Source organism: Siphateles boraxobius, unplaced genomic scaffold (assembly GCF_051911475.1).
Source record: "Siphateles boraxobius isolate OS27281-9 unplaced genomic scaffold, OSU_SipBor_1 3, whole genome shotgun sequence".
In the NCBI taxonomy this organism is placed as follows: domain Eukaryota; kingdom Metazoa; phylum Chordata; class Actinopteri; order Cypriniformes; family Leuciscidae; genus Siphateles; species Siphateles boraxobius.
In genome coordinates this window covers 3556339-3577017 of record NW_027508919.1, presented here as the reverse complement: position 1 = coordinate 3577017, position 20679 = coordinate 3556339, and the positions used below count along the sequence as shown (strand labels likewise).

At 35.9% G+C, this 20679-nt stretch overlaps 3 protein-coding genes across 4 annotated transcripts; 2 read left to right on the top strand and 1 right to left on the bottom strand.

Moving 5' to 3' along the window:
- Nucleotides 1-1555: 1555 nt before the first annotated feature.
- On the bottom strand, nucleotides 1556-3928 carry eif1ad (eukaryotic translation initiation factor 1A domain containing). The gene is made up of 5 exons (XM_077247407.1): nucleotides 3808-3928; nucleotides 3393-3510; nucleotides 3185-3293; nucleotides 2990-3098; nucleotides 1556-2049 (listed from the first exon to the last, which is right to left on the bottom strand). Exons 2-5 carry the CDS (start codon nucleotides 3477-3479, stop codon nucleotides 1824-1826), a joined length of 531 nt encoding a protein of 176 aa, XP_077103522.1. The 5' UTR covers nucleotides 3480-3510; nucleotides 3808-3928; the 3' UTR covers nucleotides 1556-1823.
- Nucleotides 3929-4181: 253 nt separating this feature from the next.
- tmco6 (transmembrane and coiled-coil domains 6) lies at nucleotides 4182-10551 on the top strand. The gene is made up of 13 exons (XM_077247403.1): nucleotides 4182-4455; nucleotides 4581-4690; nucleotides 4798-4907; nucleotides 5069-5252; nucleotides 5340-5444; nucleotides 6046-6137; nucleotides 6732-6848; nucleotides 7015-7129; nucleotides 7813-7981; nucleotides 8125-8219; nucleotides 9115-9282; nucleotides 10215-10340; nucleotides 10423-10551. The coding sequence occupies exons 1-13, from the start codon at nucleotides 4365-4367 to the stop codon at nucleotides 10441-10443; spliced, it is 1503 nt and encodes a 500-aa protein (XP_077103518.1). The 5' UTR covers nucleotides 4182-4364; the 3' UTR covers nucleotides 10444-10551.
- A 1077-nt stretch (nucleotides 10552-11628) lies between these two features.
- Nucleotides 11629-20581, top strand: dnajc4 (DnaJ (Hsp40) homolog, subfamily C, member 4). 2 transcript variants are annotated; one of them, XM_077247405.1, is made up of 9 exons: nucleotides 11629-11674; nucleotides 11864-11932; nucleotides 12946-12998; nucleotides 13443-13566; nucleotides 14594-14684; nucleotides 15750-15916; nucleotides 16993-17160; nucleotides 17732-17818; nucleotides 19350-20581. In XM_077247405.1, exons 4-9 carry the CDS (start codon nucleotides 13475-13477, stop codon nucleotides 19444-19446), a joined length of 702 nt encoding a protein of 233 aa, XP_077103520.1. In that variant the 5' UTR covers nucleotides 11629-11674; nucleotides 11864-11932; nucleotides 12946-12998; nucleotides 13443-13474; the 3' UTR covers nucleotides 19447-20581. The 2 variants fall into 2 exon arrangements, with proteins under 2 accessions (XP_077103520.1, XP_077103519.1); XM_077247404.1 differs by lacking the exon at nucleotides 11629-11674 and having other exon boundaries at nucleotides 11806-11932.
- The last annotated feature ends 98 nt before the right edge of the window (nucleotides 20582-20679 follow it).

Here is a 20679-nt window from a genome sequence, read left to right as displayed (position 1 = left end):
GGTCGTATTCCTATAGGTATAGATGTGTATCAGCTGATGCGAGTTTGGCTAACTTAACCTGCCATGGACGCTACGCTTAATTTAAACCCAGCTAGTGTATTCTGCTATAGATCAGCATTAAAAGACTAGCCTCAACTCTTAAACAGATATAAGATTAAAATAATATAAGATTTGTCTAATTTTAAAGAAACACAAAAAACAGAGATGAAAAAATAACTTATGTAAAACATTTACTTTTGCTATGGTTAAATGTTCAGCGATATCTTCCAAACACTTTTTTTAATTTGGGTGAATTTTTTTCTCTATATACTGTTAAGGCAACTATATGCCATGCTTGCATGTGTGGAAAGTTTTAAACCATGTGTGTTACAACTACAGCCCCACGTTAGTTTGTGTCCCGCTTACCCCTACCATAAGTAACAGTAAACCATGGGTATTTTTTGTAGATTTAATCTTGTGTAATAATACTAGTCAGACCTGTGTTGACAGTCTGAGTGATTCGAGATAAAACAATCAATTTGGATGGCAAGTTTGACATTAAATCTTCCTTTCCTCAGTATATGGCTTCATGTCGATACCACCGGAGGATCCTGTTCTTCTGTTTGCTGTGCATACTGCTGCTCCCAATCTACATCTATGTCATAAAACACGGTGCACCTGGTGTTCCTCCTGTACTGCAGACACACTTTACTGCCGGTCTCAAATTCTCCAGAGATCTGACTCCCAATCCTGCGACAGCCTTCTGGAGAAGCGAGCTAAATAGTGGAGCACAATGGAACATTCTGTTCCTCTTGACCTCACGGGCTGATCTGGATACAGAAAAGAGCCCCGAGCTCTCGCTGCGTTTCATTATATACTCGGACCTCATTTCAAATCTAAACATCATCCACAGTGGAATTTTACCTGTAAGTCACCATTTGCTAGCAGTGGAAAATTAGCATTCAGTCAAATGTTCAGAAGCTGTTAACTCAAAGACACACCCTCCAGTGTGGAAGATATTTCTAAACTTCCTAAGAACTTTATTACCTTTTGGTTTACTTCTTTGGTAATGAGACATTTGTACCAGTCGCACCGAGACATTTCAAATGATACCAAACATGTATAAACCTTGATGATAATCATTTACATTAAACCATTTAGATTCTTGTGTGAGTTTGGGAGATCTCTGCCAGGATGAAGAATGGGGGACAGAAATGTAGATTAGGACGAGGGAGGTGAGACCTTCGTCTCAATAGTGCATGAGGGGGAGTTCAAATGTTAATTTCCTTTGTTTTCTCAGAGAGTGGCCCTCTCTTAAAGTCCTTCAAGTTTTTCCAGTCACATTGTGACGTAAGGAGAAGTCTGCATTTAATTGGTCGATGTTGTAACATGTGATTACAAATTATGAGATAAAAAAATTTAACATAAGCACGTGTCGTTCACATTAAGATCTATAACATGCATTTACAAAATAGATAAGATGAATCATTTCATGCTAACATTCAAAGTTTTAAATCTTCCTTCAAAGGATTAAACTATTTGTATATGGACAAAACTGTGGGCAAAACAACAAGCATACAAAACAAAGTTTATTACAAAACCTTATTAACAAGAATTATGATACATAATCTGTTTCCTTTTAATGAAACAAAAATGACTTTTAGATTGGAAAACCAGTAAACTAAACCAGAAACACCATCTGAAAGCCATTAGAGAGAAATTATTCAGCTCTGAAAATCTCATTCTCAGACATTTTGTTTTTTTAAGGTTCATTATCATAGAAAACTGGTCTTGGTCAAGCTGTAGTTTAAGCATCGTCCAGTATCATTTGCAGTTTGCTTGTTTTATGCTCTTCCTTCCTCCTCCTTTTCCTCCTCCTCATCATCTTCATCAGTCTCTTCCTCACTCTCACTGTAGAGAACAGTGGCACGATTGGTGTTCACGAAAAGATCACTGTCGTCATCCTCTGAGTCGCTGTCATCCTCCTCCTTGGTTTTTCTTTCACTTCTTTCTTTAGGTGTTCCCTCGTTCCGGTTACCGGATGTGCAATCCTCCTGGAATCCTGCTGGCCTGTGTGAAGTGTGAAAATGAGGTTTACTAAACACATTTCAGCTTTGTTTTCTTGAACAGATCTGAACACATGATAATGGGAAGAATTACTTTTGTCTAGGGGTAATAATAATGCACATATAAATATTATAGACAAACATACTGCAACTGCTATATAATATATATTATAATTTTTAACGCAGCATCTGTTTTTCCCGCCATCCTTTGACTAGCATTACATTATTTTAACACGCTCTTATTCACACGTCTGTGAATCTCCTGTCTGTGTGACACACACACACTCTTGTGAAAAAGTGCATCCAGTTCAGACTATGCTTGAACGTTCAAAAACACACAAAAATATGCCAAAATGCCCGGTTTGTCGAGTATCCTTGCAAGCACAGTCTTAGTTAAATTAAGTCTTAAATTAACGTAAAGAGTTGAGAAAATGGGATGCGTCATGTGCAGCAAGTCTTAAAGTAACAGCAGCCTAATAAATCCACTGCTGTCTGTCATTAAGGATAATCAAAGGACAATTATTTGTGCAAATCTGAAACAGTTTGACCGGGCAAATAGAACACATTCCCTGATATATTGAAGGGCAATGGTTAATGTGACATTTATTACAATGGGTTTATTAAAATGATGGCTTTTAATTATACTGTAATGCTGAATGGCTATAATGGCTGAAATTGAGGGGGGAGGGGGGATCTATATCATAGACATCAGTAGCAGTATTGTTACTGTGATATTTAAAGCATAGGCTACTGTCTTCATGTTGTTTCTACATTAATTTGGACAACATATAATGTCTGTTTATATTTACATTTATTAAATACATTATACAAGTAATATGGTATATATAATAAACTAATAATAATAATAATAATATAATAGTTATTATAGAGTTATTAAACTAAAATGGCTACAAAACAAAACAAAAATGACACAATGGCCTTACCAGACACCAAGTTTCCTCAGGTACTGTATGTGGTCCCTATAAAGTATGAAGCTTATTTCTCCTTTCACCTTTTCTCCTTCTTTAATAGGATCAACAATGACAAAGTCTCCTGAAAACAGAGAAAGATTGTGAAAACGTTTGAGGGTCTTTAAGAACAGAGTAGTTATATGGCCAGGAAAGGCAGAACAAACTAACCTCGTTTGATCCAGAGGTTCTTGCGGAACTTAGTAGGCATACTGACGAGGTAGCGCTCGCCACTGCAAGTCACAGCTTCATGGAGGTTATTGCCATTACTTCCCAAGACCTGTGATGAGAAGGAGGTGTGTAATTATTACTAACATAGTATAATCAGAATATTGGGTTCTCAAAGCCGTACTGATCCCAAATACTACTGCAATGGCACCCTCATGATCTGCTGGTCTTCAGTGGGTTTGACATAGTCCTCCAGAAGTTCTTTGACTACGTGTTTGCGTTTGGTTGCCTTTGACATGGTGGATATAAACCTCTGAAAAATGTGTCACCTGAAAAAAAAGTAAATTTTAAAAAGTACGTAGTACTTTCTATTGCAAATTATCACACTAGGCCAACTCAGTTACAGAGTGTGTTCCTTTGCAATACATTATCAACATACACACAAACTATATCCTGACACCCAGGAAACCAGTGGCCACTATATAATTATAAATATATTATTCAAAAAGCAAATCATTCCACATAAATGCTGTAGAAACATGTGGTCTTCATGTTGTGTTGACAAATAAAAACCTTCAATGTCTAGATTTTACATTGTAAAAGCTCACATTGCCATAGTCACTTACCTAGAAACTGTACATGAAACTCTGGTTGTTTGCTTAATTTATTTACTAATGGCATTGAGATGAATTGAGAGCGTTTACTCGAATCTTCTAAAGTGATGTGTGAAGCCAAACGCGAAAGATGAGACAGTTTGAAAATTTCAAATTAAAAGCCACACGGTGTGAGAGGATCATAGACTTAATAGATACATATATTTTATATGTCTTTGGAAGGGATGGTTAAAATGAACGTCCTGTAAAATATCTATTCACAACCATGTATTTTTTTTATAATAATAATAATAATTCTTATTAGTATGATCATATTAATAATAATAACATTTTATTATCATATAGGATGTCATTCTCCGGATCCTAGGAAACTTTTATTTTGAAATATTAGTTTCAGGGTTCACATTATAAAATATCAACATCAAGCCAGCCAGGCTGATAAAATACGTTATATTATGCAATGAGAGTTACAGAGCAGAGTTCAGGTTTGTTTGTTTGTTATAGATAAACAAACGAATACGATATTCAGGGCGAAAACTCATTTGCATTTGGATGCAGTAATTATAAAGATGTGGAGATTAAAAACCCTCCATCACAAATCAAGTGGATCTGCCAGTGATTTGGAGGAGTTTAAACGCAAGAGAAGAGAGTTTGAGAAATGTGTGTACAGTATGTGTGTGCTGTACTATTGGGCCTTTATATTATTTTAACCCTGTCATGTTGATTTTACATATGCTTTAATGTTGGCAACATAATAAATGATTGACGCTTTCATCTGTCCATAGCTCTAAGACAGGCACGTAGAGACAGACAGCTCATCAGTAAGAGACTCCTGCAGGATGTGAATGAGGAAGACTCTGTGGAGACTGGCTCCACTTCTCTGTCACCTGCACAGGTGAGTCTTCAGAGAGAAAAGCTCATTTATTTCTCTTCCCCAACAAACTAAAAATATTTTTATGTCACAGAACTTGTGTATTTACTGTGCGTTTTATGTAACATTAGGTCAGAGAGTTGATACGTGGAGTCCAGTCTGGGGGTGAAGAGAAAGCAGTTCGTCTTACATCTCTAAGAAAAGCACTAAGAAACCCAGAGACCCAACTCACTTTCATTAAGTATAACCTGAAAAACCAACACGAGGTTTCTCCATCTTATTTAAGGAGGCCTATATAATATTTCACAGTATTAAGTGCTGTTATTCTGTCTGTAAAATAATTGGATAGCCATGTAGCCGTGAATACTTCACTTACTAATGCAGTCCCTCTATTTCCTTCAGATCCGAGAACAGCATGCACATGTTGATCGGGCAGCTCAGTGCTCATAATGCGCAGTGTCAGCTGGAAGCAGCACACTGTCTCCATGAGCTGTCTCACTCTCCTCATCCCATCATAGGTCAGGCCTGTCTGCCTGCGGGCCCGTACCTCCTCACCTACCTCTCCAGCCAGAGCACCAAGCTAACGGTCAGTGAGTTACTGCTGTAAAGTCAGTGTCAGAGGGATGCAATCGATCATTCCTCATGAATTTGTCTATTTTGTCTTTTCCTTTAGGAACTCTGTTTATACACTCTGGGAAATCTGTGTCCTGACAGCGCTGTAGTTAGAGAGAAGCTTCTAGCTCAGGGAATCATTTCTGCACTGGCAAACTGCATTCACGTAAGCTCATTTGGGTTGCTAATATTAAACGATCACTTTTGTGCCCGTTTACTCTTGCTGGTTATAATCAACCTGGCTTTCAAACACAAGCCTTAGCATATATACGGATGATGGTGCATTCTTATAGGATGAATCTCACAAAAACTTTTCTGCATCATATTTTTTTTTCCAAAATTACATTGTGCATGATGAAAATTATGATTTTTAGGGCAATTTTAATTTGACCACTGGCCAGATACTTTCCTTTTGTGGATTTCTTTTTATTATTATATTCAATTGTGATTTTCATTACTAAAATAGATTTATATTTCACTTTTTTATTTCTCATATTACGGTAATGGAAATTTTTTGGGGTAAATATGCTTAATAAATTGTCATGTAATGCAACAAATTATGAAATAAATAAATAATAAAGAAAAAATCTCACAATGCACAACATACACACTGCGTGTGCGTGTGTGTGTGTGTGCGTGTGTGTGTGCGTGTTTGTGTGTGTGTATACATAAATGCAGTGTGTTTGTGTCTATCTATCTGAAATATTAAAATGTTTCTTTCTTTTGATTTTGGGGTGAAATGTGACCAGGTGATTTCTCTTTTCTAGAATCAGAGGTATAATCTGGCAGTGGTGGAGGCGGTTGGTTACACTTTGTCTCAGCTACTACAAGCCAAAGACGCAACTGAAAAAATCATCCCGTAAGTGACCAGAGCTTGTTACATTAAGATTTTCAGTACAACCCCTGGCAAAAGTTAGAGGATGTTCACCTATCTTTATTACTTTATAGCAAATAAACACATAATGGCATGTTTTTTTCCAGATCAAGTAGAGGCTGCTAAAAATGCTAGTTAGTCACCAGTTAAAAGAGATTGAATTTAGACTGTCATAAAAGTCAGAGGGAGAGCGAGAAAATACTAATTGTGTTTTTATTTTTTTGATGATTTCTTAATTTTGTCCTAAACATTGAGCGATTCCATACTTTTTCCCTCAAAATGTTCCCAAAAATTTGAGGTGTTTCATAAAGCCCAAATGTTAAGCTATTGAACAAAAAAATTTTTGGTTCATATCTGTGATTCGTTTATTTGCTAATAAAGAAAAAAAAATCTGGGAACATCCTCTAAGTGTGGTGATTCCATAACTTTGGCCTTGTATGTGGAACGAATGAACTGAGGTCTCGGAATGCTGAAATTGCTACAGTTTACTCTAAATTGTGGATGGCAATGACAAATAGGATATTAATCTCAACGTGCCACTCTTCTCTCTGTCTCCGTTGTGTGTTTTTGAAATCCCAGAGCGGTCATGGCTTCAGAAATAGTCCCTCATGTGATCTCAGCATTGACTCCAGATCCTGAGTTTGGTTTTGGGCCAGCGATCGAGTGTATGTGGTGTTTGCACTATTTAGTCAGCAGGTGTGGCCTCCTCCTTTCATACTTTTGACTCAACAAAAACAGAATAATGGAGAATTGTTCTGAACCTGTTTAGTGCCAGTTCTGCAAGATAACTTAAATTCTGGAAAAGGGGTAAAAAAAATTAATCATTTGATATATGGCATGACGTTTGTTGTTTTGCTTGCAGTAATTTGGATAACTCGATGCTGATTGCACAAGGTGCCCTGTCACAATGCAGTGCTGTTTTGATCACACTAGGAGGCGCTGTTGCTCTAGGAAACCTTGAGGGTAGACTGGAGTTGGTAAGCCATCACAGCAAAATATTTATTATCTACAGGTGAAACTCGAAAACTTAGAATATCGTGAAAAATGTTTGCGTATTTCAAATTAAAAGGTGAAACTAATATATTTAGTATATATAACTAAATACATATGCATGATTATACTTTTCAGAGGGTTGACATTTCTGTATTTAAAATCCTTTTTTTAAATTGATTTCATGTAATATTATCATTTTCTGAGATTTTGAATTTGAGGTTTTCATAAGCTGTAAGCCATAATCATAAAAATTAGAACTTTTGCACGATAGTCTAATTTTTCGAGTTTCACCTGTACATCACATACATACTGCACATCTGGTTTAGAATAAGAGTCATTTTAAATTGGCATGTTCACTGAATAGAAACAGTGCCTATATTCATATACCTGTATAATCCAATTATCAATGCTGTTATAATGAATTCTTACCATTACATTATTTCTTGAATCTCATGAAGCATAATGGAATTGTGGTATAAATGCTGATGCAACGTCGTAGTTGAGCTTACATACAATAATATTTGACCTTCAGCTCTCAAACAGTTCAAATTGCACAGCTCATCAGCAATATGATCATGTGGTTCCTGATGAGTCTCTCATCCTCTGAAAAGCTCATAGAAATCATACCTCTTTCCTTTGGACCCTGACTTTTGTTTTTGCTGTGCAGCTCATTTGGCCTCTTCTGCGTTGCCTTGGTAACCTGCTGGTCAGTGGAGGTGACGTAATGCCAGAGGACACTCGTCTCCTCGCTGCGCTGTGTGTCATCGGTCAGACTTACCTTCACCTTCATCCTGCTTTGTCCAGAGAGAGCCTGTGGGCGCTCAACAACCTCACCGGTGATCAGGACATTAGCATGCATTTGCTCATCTCAATTAACTCCGCAGTAAAGCTCAAACTAAAATGAACTTGTGTTTTATTGGAGGAAACTTAATTTCTCACAATTATGACCGCGATTTGTACAATTTTATTTATTTTTCAGTTGGTTCAAGTGGGTTCTGCTCTGGCCTGCTGCTCCTCAACATGGTTCCCATATTAATACAATTTCTGTCTTTTTCGAAAGGAATTAACACAATGGTGAGGAACATATTACTCTAACATATATACCTACATTTTTGGACTCCGGCCCATTATGAGGTGTATATACACAGTACTGTGCAAAAGTCTTAGGCACATTAGTATTTTCACCCAAAAAATGGTTTTAAGCCAGTTATTTATATCTCTTGCTGTATGTCAGTAGGAAGTCTACATTTACAAACATTCATTTTGCCATTAATTGTAATAATCCAGTGAGATTTTTGTATGCACAAGGAATCTGACAACTGCCAGTTATGATCCACACAGAGATCTGATCTCACCATCATCTAGTTTATCAGTGATTACATGAAGAAGAAACAGAAAAAAACGAAATAAATACAGGAGAACTGACTGTGATTTAACAGACTTAAACTGTCTCTAAGACGCTTGAAGAAACCAGCCTGCAAAGATACAGTACTGTGAAAAGTTATAGGCACTAAAAATGCTGTAAAGTGAGGATGTTTCAAAAAATAAAGTTAAAAATAGATTTTATTAACTAATCTATTAACTAAAACAAATCAATATTTGGTGTAACCGCCCTTTGCATTTATAACAGTTTTTGTCCTCATACACTTGCACATAGTTTTTCAGCTAGCTTTGCAGGAAGGTTTCTTCAAGCGTTTTATAATGTGTCTCCGTTTTTTCTCTCCGACTCTATGATGGTGAGATCAGATCTCCGTGTGGATCATAACTGGCTGATGTCAGACTCCTTGTGCGTACAAAAATCTCACTGGATTTTTATACTTAATGGCAAAATGAATGTTTGAAAGGTGAAAATACTAATGTGCCATATAGTGCTTGCTGCTTTAGTCTACTATACTCATATTCACAAAAACATGTAGATTTCGATAACATGCACATCTAACGTTCTCACAACCATTAATGTTTGTACAAGGCACTGAGAGTTCTGGGCAATATCGCGCATCATGGCACAGAGTACTGTGTTGGTTTGACACAAGCAGGGCTGGTCAGCGCCCTCTGTGCCACACTCAAGATGGCCGAGCCGGAGGTGGTGACGCTGAGCCTGGAAGTGCTGTACATGCTGCTATCCAGCAGCCCTCAGGTGAATGGGATCATATAAGAATCCTGTTGTTTTAGTGTCATTGAGAGACTATTATAGTTTTATTAAAGGTACACTTTGTAACTTTTGGCTCTTTAGCGGTTAAAAAACAAAACTGCATGCATTTTGATTGTGTGGATTAATAAGACCCTTCGCAATAGATAATGCTTGACAAAAAACTATGTTAGAGAGCTAGGAATGGCAATTTATCGGTTTAATAAAATGCATAACTCACCTGTTGAGTGATAAACACCATCTCTGCATCGCTTTTATAACATTTCAAATCCTTCATATCTCGCCATCTCCAAAAAGCCAAGCCAATGTTGATTCTGGTTTTATCACGAACTTTGTCTCTTCTCTTTTTGCCAGCAGACTCTCCTCTGTTCTGCGTTTTTTCTTTTCTTTCTTCTTCTTCTCTCAAACGGGTGATTCTCCGGAGGTTGGAGATTTAGGAGCTTTATGGCAATATTTCTCACTCGTTGTGACAACTAACCTATGCCTAATCTACATAATGTACTTTTAATATTTTGAATTAGTTTTTAGAATTTTGTTGATTTTGATAATGTTTCATTATCATTTAAATTTTAAAGTGTGAATAATTTTGTGTTTTCGTCATCTTTATTTGTTTTTTTATGTATATGAATTTTTTATGAATTTTTATTTTAGCTATAGTTATTTCCATACATCAAGTTAAACTAAATGAAAATGAGAAGTGCTGCGTGGGCAACTAGCTGAATTTTTTTTTTATTTCAGTTAACTTTTATTTTATTTACATTTAAATTTAAATATGTTTTTTTTATGGTTTCAGTTTTATTTAACCCTGCATTTAAAATCACTTTACATTGATCTATGTATGGCGATTCATGACATGCTTACTTAGAATCATTTGACAAGCAAATTCAATTGAAGTTTTTCCATACTCCTGCTTGTATCAGGTGATTGAGGAGTTTACGAGGTTAAATGGTGTTCCTCTGCTGGAAGTGATTCAGTATAACAGTGAAGAAGAGCAACGTCTTAAAGCTGCCTACATTCTCGATCATCTCTTCCCTTCTTTCTCTGAGGTCAGTACTGCATTCACCTGTTCATATTAATAGCATATTATAAGTTAGGAATCACTATTATTTTTTCTTTTTTTTTTTAAAGGTGGAGAGTCTTTCATCATAACACCAATGACAGAATTGCAAAGAGATTTTTTTTCTCTTCCATTTTTTTCACCTTCTCCTTCAATAATGCAAGTGTGCAGCAAATAAATTACTTTTATGCTGGTTATGTGAAGCATGTCCTGTCCTTTGAAGCTATGTGCCCTAGTAAGTGCCCAGTTGGACTTTGCCATGTCTTCAAAATTCAGTACAGTAGTTATACAACCCTCATATCATTGTGACAACAGCACAAATACTGTTTAAGATTTATGGCCAATAAGAAATATTTTTCCTCCTCAATTCACGCAGTCATTAACTGCGGGCTTGACAAAAGAGTACATTTAGAGCCTGGTTGAAATGTTTATTTTATGCATTATATATAACTAGTTATTTATAATAATGTACTGTTTTATTGTGGATGGGTCAACAAGACGATGTGCATATTTTTGTGTCCAAGTGCATTATATCCTTTAAAAATAATTCGATAAATTCATGACATATATCACTTAATTCTATAAAACCGATTTAGTTTTATTTTACTAATACATATTATTTTATGCTTTGTTATCTTATCTTAAACTCCCAAAATGTCAGGTGGTGCAACTGTCCGAGCAAATGAACTGACTAAGAAAACTATTTCAAATGGTGTCTTAATTATATTAAAAAAAATTAACCGAATGCTATGGCATCACTTTAGGTTTGAAACCTTTCATATAAACAACGTTTATAAATATCAGTAGTTTTAGAGCTGTTGAGATCATTGAAAAACTTTTATCCAGCAATTTGTATATTCTCATTATGTCAAGATGGCAACTGCAAACATGACTCTTTTATTGTGAATAGACAAGGTAATAACAGTAAATATGATAATGCATCATCTAGAGGAGCTCAACTGATCCATGTGGCAGAGTGACAAGGTTTGTAGAGCTCGAGTACTGGTAAAAACTGCTCATTCCCAGTATGGATTGGTTGGTACAATTTCCATGTCAGGTGTTACAACTACAGTATATATACACATACAGCTATTTAGTTATACTGCATGATATAAAAAAAAGACACTTTGAAATGTTTTTTAACTATTGAAACCTGTTTAAACACATTGTTCATGACTCAAAAATATGCATTATATTTTGAAAAGGGTTTTAAAAAAACACTTTTTTAAAGCTTTATTTCAATGACCCAGATATATTGAACTGTTATATTACAAGCTGTATCCGGGATCCCTGAAATTACTGCACTGTTATTCACATACGCAAGTAATGAACGGCTAGATAAACTGGGCAATTTAAATATTACCCTAGTATTTTTTTATTTTATGAACTATATCTATATCTAAAATGTATCGTTTTATTATTAGTGTAAATGAAGAGTTAATCTAATGAAAACAGGTAAACAATGCAAACAGCAGCATCTGATATGAAACACTTTGTCATTTTATGTAACAGCGCTGTTTAGGCGTTATGAAAGCGAGCAGAACATGATCACAGCCGACCCGCGCGTGTCCATGAATGAAGGTGAAACCATTATTTGTGTTTAATCCGCTGATTTATGACTAATGAGATTTACAGCACGTCTGATCAGTGTTTATCTGCTAACCTACACGTTTCCCTTGAGTTTGTTGTTGTTGTTTTTAGCATTGCAGCTAAGCTAACAGTAGCATGAGTGGAAAGTGAATTTCTCTCACACGAACTGATAATTTGATACTAAACATTTATCAGATGGTTTAAGACACGTTGAAAGATCGTATACTATTTGGTATATACATACACTTAAGATTGTTTTATTACATTAGCTATCGGCAAATTTGAGTTACTTTTCAATAGCTGTGTCTCAAAGCAAGAGAGCTGACTAATTACCACGACAGATTTTTAAGCTTTTTAGTTACCAGACAGCCGTGTTTGGTGCAGAAAATGCTGCCTAGTTAACGTTAGGCAGCTCACTAGATTTTTACATCTAACGTTACTCGGTTTATTATTTATTGGTCATAGATTCCTTTTGGATCAATTGTTGTTCAGATTTATGATGTTTAGTTAATGTAGATGTTTGGACAAGTTGATGTAGATGTTTGGACAGGAAACACATGCATTGCATTATCTTAATTTGGTGTGTTATGTGGTCCTGAAGTCCTGAAAAATCTACATTGTGGAGGCCAAACTTGACTAATAATGTCCACACATAACTATACAAGGGTTTAGGGTGTAGTGATTGTAATTGAGATTAGGGCCCAGTTTCACAGACAGAGCTTAGATTAAGTCTAGGAATAGGCTTTAGTTCAATTATGACATTTTAAGTCACTTTTTTAAACGTGCCTTGGAACAAATATTACTGGTGTGCATCTCGAGACAAAACAATGGCACTGACATATTTTGAGATATGGAAGTTCAAGTTGCTTTGAGTTATATAGCTCAAACCTGCATTTTAGTCTGGGACTAGCTTAAGCCTGGTCTGTGAAAATGGGGGTAGATGTCAAAGAAAGGCCTAAAATATGATGTAAAACATGTTTTTGTGTAATCTCGTGTCCATTCAGGATCTCCTGCAGAGCTACTGACCGCCTGCATTTCAATGGGATCCTGCTGAGCGGTATGTAGTCACAACAAAACACAACACGCATTCAACATGTAAAGCTTCACTCAAACAAAACATGCATTCATCATGATAAAACCTAACTCAAACGAAATGTGCATTCAGCATGATAAAGCTTCAAGCTAACACAACATGCATTGAACACAATCAGGTTTGTCCAATCGCAGCGAGCGTTCATCGTGATAAAGTTTCATCCAAACACAACTTGCATTCAGCGTGCTAAAACTTAAAGACAACATAATAAAGCCTCACTCAGACAGGCCACATTCAACATGCTGAAACTGCAACCAAACGCAGGATACATTGAATATGCTGAAACCACAGAAAATTATCAAACAAAACATCCAAAAAAACTAATTTCTCTTACCATAATAAATATCTGATTTTATATGTGTATTTCTTATCTGTGCTAACATAACTTATCTCTCCCCTGTTCTTCAGATTCATCTATATTGAGTTTATTTCTGAGCATCATGCAGTTGATGGCTCAGCTTCGTTTCTGTCGGAGTTGTTTGTGGTACTGTAAAAGTTCTCAAAGGCTGTTCTCACTCTGTACTGCGCAGAGGTACGCACCACCAAACTTCATTTATCTGTTAAATATGAATGAAACATGTTTTCATTTCAGCAGTAATAATACATGCAGCTGCCAGGATCAAAATAGTTGACCTCAAATGCTCAAAACTAATTTGACACGTCTCTACGAAAAGTGAATGTCTTTCTCTGTATTTTTTTCTTGTTTTCCTGTACAAATATCTAAACATTCTTTAATCAAGATACTTTTACTTGAGCAGGTAACTTAGATTTTACATAATATTTTCTGTGAATATTTTTTTTTAATTAAGTGAGTTAATGCTTAAATCAAGAAAAAAGTCTGCCTGTGGGACAAGAGAAATAAACTTAATTTCGAAGGAAAATTACCCCACTGGCAGATATTTTTCTCTCTTTCTAAGTATAAATTTATCAGAAAACGAAAACTTAATATCTTAAGTTAATTTTCTTCTCAATTAAATGTATTGTTTAGATAGTATTTTTACAGTAAAACTGAGTAAGAAATTCACTTTTTGCATTGAGATTTTGTGAAGAGAGAAAATCTTAAATAGTCTAAAATAGACTTGAAACTAAAATGTACTTGAATTTACTTGATTTCATATGTCTGAATGTGAGCTGATATTATTGTTATATTTATTGTTCCTGATTCAGAGCATTTATGTAAATGCATCCTTCAGAGCTGATGTCGTCATAAAGACCAGAATATTATAGAAACATGGGGGTGTGAACACCCTATTTGTCACCTAACAACAACAACAACAACAACCAAAAACACAATAGCAACACCCTGGCAACCACCAACATTTTTGTTGGAAAACATAAAAATCTTTTGACATTGTTCTGATCAGGCTGTCATATTAGTCAAACATAAGTTATTTTGTAAATTATTATTATTATCATCAGGGGCATACGATTATGAGATTTGTCTGCAGTTGTTTGTTATTATTATTATTATTATTGTAGAGAAACTTTTTTAAATCTTATCATCATGAAGACAGTGTTGAGAAATTATTTGTTTTAATGGTCTCTCATTCTGTTTATAGGTCATCAGCCAATTACTATGAACTTCTCGGGGTGAAACCGGACGCAACGCTGGAACAAATTAAGAATGCATTTTTCGACAAGTCCAAAAAGGTTAATTTCTCGTGATTATGCTGTCATTTCATCCTGCTTTAAAGAGAATTTAATGTGACAGACAGCAACATAACTGCAACGCACCTATGATAACCAGAACGTTATCAACCACCGGTTTGAATGCTAATATGGTTATTTCTATAGTTATCTTTCATGGTGTGAATGGGCCTTAACATCGGTTATCCATTACATTTTATTTTATTTAATGTATCATCTATACTTTGAGACTGGAAGGGGAGTGAGCAATATGCATGCAAAATATGTATAAAATTGCAACGTATTTGCCAATTTGCATTTAATTTTTCAAAAAATGAGACCTCAGAATTTCTTCTCTGATACAGTTGCTCCTTAGTGTTAAAAAAAAGTACCTTGATGCATTCTGAAAATGTTGTATGGTTGTGCATATATGATGTCTAGTTATTTACTTCCTCACCCCTAGAAGGAGCTGTTCAGTTGTGGCAAAGAGACTGTTGTCTGTTCACATAATCTTAAATATTTAGGCATTTATTCTTGTACTTTTCATTCAGCACTTTTTTCGTGTGAATTATGCATGTGAAACGTCTGTTTACAGGTCAAGGAGGCAGAGTGATGGCAAGATAGAACTAGTGTGTGTGTGTGTGTGTGTGTGTGTGTGTGTGTGTGTGTGTGTGTGTGTGTGTGTGTGTGTGTGTGTGTGTGTGTGTGTGTGTGTGTGTGTGTGAGTGAGAGAGAGAGAGAGACAGGAGATGAGGGTACAAGCCGGGGATATGGGCTCTTTGTTTCCAAGTCAGAAGCAGATAAAAGGTTTAAGAGCCATTTGACATACAGAACAAGTGAGAGCAGAAAGGTGAAAAGGTCGTAAAGATGACACTTTTGGCATTTTTTATTCATTAAATAAAGACCATCAGATTAATGCATGTCTCATATTTAGTGCTTTTATGAATTCAATGTATTAAGGATACTAAATATTTGTATTTCATTCCATGTTCCTTTGATTGTCTAACATAAGTATCAAGTTATAATACAGGTAAAGATATTTGAACAAACTTTTATTCCCTCCATCCCCCTTTTCTTTTTTTCCTTCAGTTGCACCCAGACAGCGACCCCTCCAATCCCGGCCTGCACACTCAGTTTGTGCATCTGAACGAGGCGTACAGGGTGCTGAGCAGAGACGTTTCCAGACGGGACTATGACCTCAGGCTGAGGTACCAGAACTCTGGAGGTCCTGCCTCCAGCTTCACCAACAGCCCCAGGTGAGCAACAACTGGGAGACTGTTGGCTCTACAATCAACCAACTTGACTTTATTAAAAGGGGTTTTACTGAATTGTGAAAGGGGGCATTTTATACCTACATGAAGGCTATAACATTGCTATATATATATAGAAAACCAGGGGCCTCATTTTTTAAAACACACGTACTATCATATTTCATCCTAAATTCCATGGATTTTATCATATGTCAAAAGTTAGGAAAAAAAACGGCATTGATAAAAGCATAAACTTACGTGGAACTGTTCTTATGCATGTGGCAACAAAAGCATGCATATGAACTTTTTTGGCGCTCCAGTAGCAGTACTTAAATGAATTCAACATTGCTTATTAAACTTTAAAGATAATTAGGTTATCACATTATGCATTAATATAATTATATGCACAAATGGGCAACATTTGAACTATTTTGTGATAATTACATGCATATATGAATGATTTCTTGAAAATAATAATATATGCCTACACACACGAACAGAAATCAGGCCTTTGCTACCACACATACATTTTCTGAGAGTGCACTTGGATTTCTTTGCCCACTGATGATGTGTAAGTTACACATTACGCTTGAATTTGAGATTAACTGTAATTTATAAAAAGGGTCGCATTTAGGAACTTCTTTGTGCATACGGACGTTTTAGAAATCACTCGTAGGAACATTTCGGAAACCCCTGTATGTTCACATTTCGGATTATTATACGCACATCTTTATAATTGAGCCCCCAGAATATCATAGATGCTAAGGGATGGACTCTTTTGACTTGAACCAGTAAGCAACCACCCAGAACACCCTAACATCACGGTGGCAAGAACTAGACTCGTTTTGTTCAGAAAAGTTTGTACATTTTTATGAAAGGTTATGAAAATTTGTTTTAGTCTATATAGAAAAATGTGCTCTGTTGTATAATTCACAATAAGAGAAAAAAAAATTCTTACGAAAGTTAATAGGATCACTTGTCATGATGACTTTTATGATACTTCTGGGTATACGTGTTGTGTGGTTACAAAAGATTATGGTTCAATGGGTAAAATACCTGCTTTCGGTCTCTGTGTTTCTCAGTGCAGAGGCTACAGAGAGCATGCGCTACTGGGAGCAGTTCAGACAGGCCCAGCCTCAGGAGAACACGGCTGAGGAGTGGGAAAAGAGAAAGAAACGGAACATGCGTTTGGTGGGCTATTGCGTGCTCGCCATGCTAATGAGCATCTCCGCTCATTACTTTGGGTTCAGGTGAGACCTAATCATATCACACCGAGGTGCACATAGTATTGAGGTGAGCATGCATGCACAGCGGTTCATCCTAATATTTTTCAACACACTCTGAATGATGCTTTGCTGATAAGTGAGTGTTTTGCAACTGTTTGTATGAAACGCAGTGCAAAATGTTTTTCTTTTGTTCGTGCATCGGTTTTCTGATGAGTGCGTGATAATGGTGTGTTGTTTTTGAAAGGCATTTCATCTGTCCCAGAGCCAGACAAACCCCAGTAGAGTGTGTTCACTGGTTTCCCATAATCCCTGATGTTTAGTTATGCTTTCCAGTATCAGTGTAATGTTTTTACACCTTGAATTCAGACGACTGAGATTAAGTATCTTCTATAAACAGACACTGCTCGGCTGACGCGTAGCAGAAGTGCACTTGAAATGTTTTGAAAAATGATCAAATGTTTTATTGCCCATGTGCCCTTTTAAATGTGACCCCGAAGTTATGTGGGCACCTCATGGATGTCTGTTCACCCCTCCAAATATATATGTTGGCAGTAAATCTGTTCACCTTTGACCTCTGGGCTGGTCTGTCATGCAGGAAACTGGAAGAGGTCCATAATAACTTCATGGATGAGAAGGACAGAGTCATCAGTGAGATCTACAATGAATCCAAAGAAAGAGCCAGGTGGGGAGCACTTAGAAGTTACACATGTAGCCTCAGGAGGCGCATCAGAGGTTTTGAAAACAAAAGCGGGAGCGTTTGAAACTATGGAGACATTGTTAAAATGTAAAGGAGAGTAGTTGTGGGACAGGGTAAGAGGATTATAGGTTCATCTCATGTTCATTTGACAGCCTTGATGGATTTATTTTATTAGCAACTCATTCATTAGGTTGAAGTACTGAAGGTTGTTGTCGCCACAGTGATTCAAGACAGATTTTAAGTATGTTCAACAGGACTGTGCACTTGTGATTTGGTGGTCGAATATTTGAGTACTTGTGCAAATCATATTTCTTATTTGAATAAAATTTTGCGGTGCAAAATGTAGTAATTATTATAATGCTAAATTGCATGGTGCTGCCATATTGAGGGACCAGAATATCATAAATCAGACCTGCACAGGGATGCCCAAACTTTTTGTCAGCCGAACCCTTAAAATATGTACTCGAAGCACCCAATGAGATTTTGTTAATATTTCAATGATTTAACATTACATTTGTATGTTCACAGTTCTCTGATATCAGTTGATCACATGACAGGCAAGTAAATAGATAAAATATTTAAAAATAAGTGTTTAATTTTGACTTTGTAGCTGGACTTTAAAGTGGACTCTTTTTAGTTGAGTCTCAGTCCACATTACATTCACACAGGTGTTTTAGGAGCCCAATCATATTGAATAATAATAATACTTAGCACTAAATAATAATAATAATAATAATGTCACATATATACATATACATACACGCATACACACACACACAAAACTATATACAAAAACTTTTGTTAGATGCTATTAATCGATTAATTAAATAACAGCACTATTACTATTGTTGTTTACTTCATAAATATCATACTATAATAAATATATATTATTGATATAATTATAATAATGATATTTTAGTTTTTTAATATATTTATTTTACATTAATACTAAAATTCATGTCAAATTCTTCACTTCAAACATTCAAACTTTTACAAGCATTTAACATTTCAAATCTTTCCTCTTTTATTTTGGTAGAATACTAGTGGAATGCTGAAAAATTCTCTCTTCAAAAATGTTGGAGATTATGCAAATATGTGAATAAAGTAAACCTAGAGCTCGTTTCGTTTAACTGGCAGCACATGCAGAGATGGAGTTCGCTGCATTTACTGTGAACCAAGAAGCTCTGAGATGCTGAAAACAGCTGCTGAAAACATGAGCTGCTCGTCTGTGCACTGAACACAGTGCCACGCTTCACTCTGAAACACTCAGACTGTAGTTAATTAAATCACAACCTTTTATTGACAATTGCACTCAGCTATCTCACGATTATCGTGACGTTCAGACATAATTCCTAGCTTTTCATTAACTCACAAACCCCTTGCCCATCCCTTGCGAACCCACATTTGGGAAACCCTGCCCTAGCATAATACCAGAGATTTTTGCGTGGAATAGCACTTTTCTTAAGAAATTGTAAAAATTTGATTTGATAATGCTGCTATCTGTTTTTTCTTCTAGAGTGAATGGCTTTAAGAAGCAGCAGGAGATCTTGAGACAGAAACATGCCGAGTTCCTGGAGAGATACAAGATCCGCAGTAATGGAGAAGAGAAGTAAAGCAAGGAAAAGACAGATCTAAAGAAAGCTCATCGCACAGGGTTATGGAGAGAGTGCAGGTTGTGGATGAATGTGAATTGTATTTTGTGTCAATAGTTTTTATACATTTTTCTAGGGTCACATTGTGTCAGATCCTTGAATAAGGTTCTCAAAGGCTCACTGCATGTTTCAAAATATTATCATTTTTTTGCATACAGTAATATTTCTACCTGTTTTTTTCTAGCCTGTTCTTTCACCCAACTCTGTCATACAAGGTCACAGAGGGTGCAAGGGAAATTAGGCTGATTATAGGAGACCATGGCTCCTCATCAGGTGTTGAAAACACCTGTACATTTACTGTATTGCCTGCCTTTTTAGGTGACATTGTAACTGCACCTGGAAAGGGTGTTATGGAAACATTGCATTCCTGATAAAGTAGTTCATCAAAACACTGTACATGGTGCACTTTGTTAAGCTCAGTGTGTGTGTATGTGTCGCAGAGTTTCTCATGGAAAAATGTTCTAAAGATGGACATTTGGCTAAAATGTTCAGTGCTGTCTAGTGTGACTTATTTCAGGTGCTGGCTATTTTCCAGCCTATTGAATGCAACATCAGATTTTCTTTCTTGAACAGGAAGCAAATGGCGCTTTGGCAAGTAATGAGACGTTTCTTTCCCCCATGTAAAAGATCTAGGCTGCATATCAAATGCATTTCCTACAAATTATTATATAAGAACTTTATAACAAGATTATATTAAACAAGTCCTTCATCCTGGATATAAACTCTAGGCAGACCCTGGCTGTCACAAGGGATAGCTCTGCAAATTAAGTCTTATTGACTAAATGCCTTATTTAAAGACTGGATATGTTTTTTTTTAGGGTTTGACATTTAATGTAAATTCTGCAATAGTCAGTAACTTTAAATTATCAGAGCGCCTTCATTATTAAAAATCAAATATTGATTCTGTGTGGAATAACTCTAATGCAAGCCTTAATGTCATTGTTTTTTGTAGCAATGAATAATTAAAGATGATATGAATCTCAATTATGTAACTAAGTTCTTCATTTGAATTTTTTGCAAACTCCTCCACTGTTCTTGTACCCAAGCTGAATTTATTTGATCAAAACTACAAAATAAACATTTTAATATTGTAAAATATTTTTTATTAATTTATTCCTGTAATGGAATGTGTAATTCTAATTGAAAAAAGTTGTTCTGCTTCATATTTTTGTGGATTTCAGACATACTTTTTCA

Excerpts from the sequence above, each read along its gene's own strand:
- eif1ad (XM_077247407.1), bottom strand. The coding sequence starts at position 3,479 with ATGTCAAAGGCAACCAAACGCAAACACGTAGTCAAAGAACTTCTGGAG. Across the intron at positions 3,294-3,392 it reads AAGACCAGCAGATCATGAGG|GTCTTGGGAAGTAATGGCAA; the intron begins GTGCCATTGCAG and ends TTCTCATCACAG. Across the intron at positions 3,099-3,184 it reads GAACCTCTGGATCAAACGAG|GAGACTTTGTCATTGTTGAT; the intron begins GTTAGTTTGTTC and ends CTCTGTTTTCAG.
- tmco6 (XM_077247403.1), top strand. The coding sequence starts at position 4,365 with ATGTGGAGATTAAAAACCCTCCATCACAAATCAAGTGGATCTGCCAGT. Across the intron at positions 5,253-5,339 it reads GCCAGAGCACCAAGCTAACG|GAACTCTGTTTATACACTCT; the intron begins GTCAGTGAGTTA and ends CTTTTCCTTTAG. Across the intron at positions 5,445-6,045 it reads CACTGGCAAACTGCATTCAC|AATCAGAGGTATAATCTGGC; the intron begins GTAAGCTCATTT and ends TCTCTTTTCTAG.
- dnajc4 (XM_077247405.1), top strand. The coding sequence starts at position 13,475 with ATGCAGTTGATGGCTCAGCTTCGTTTCTGTCGGAGTTGTTTGTGGTAC. Across the intron at positions 13,567-14,593 it reads TCACTCTGTACTGCGCAGAG|GTCATCAGCCAATTACTATG; the intron begins GTACGCACCACC and ends TTCTGTTTATAG. Across the intron at positions 17,161-17,731 it reads GCTCATTACTTTGGGTTCAG|GAAACTGGAAGAGGTCCATA; the intron begins GTGAGACCTAAT and ends TCTGTCATGCAG.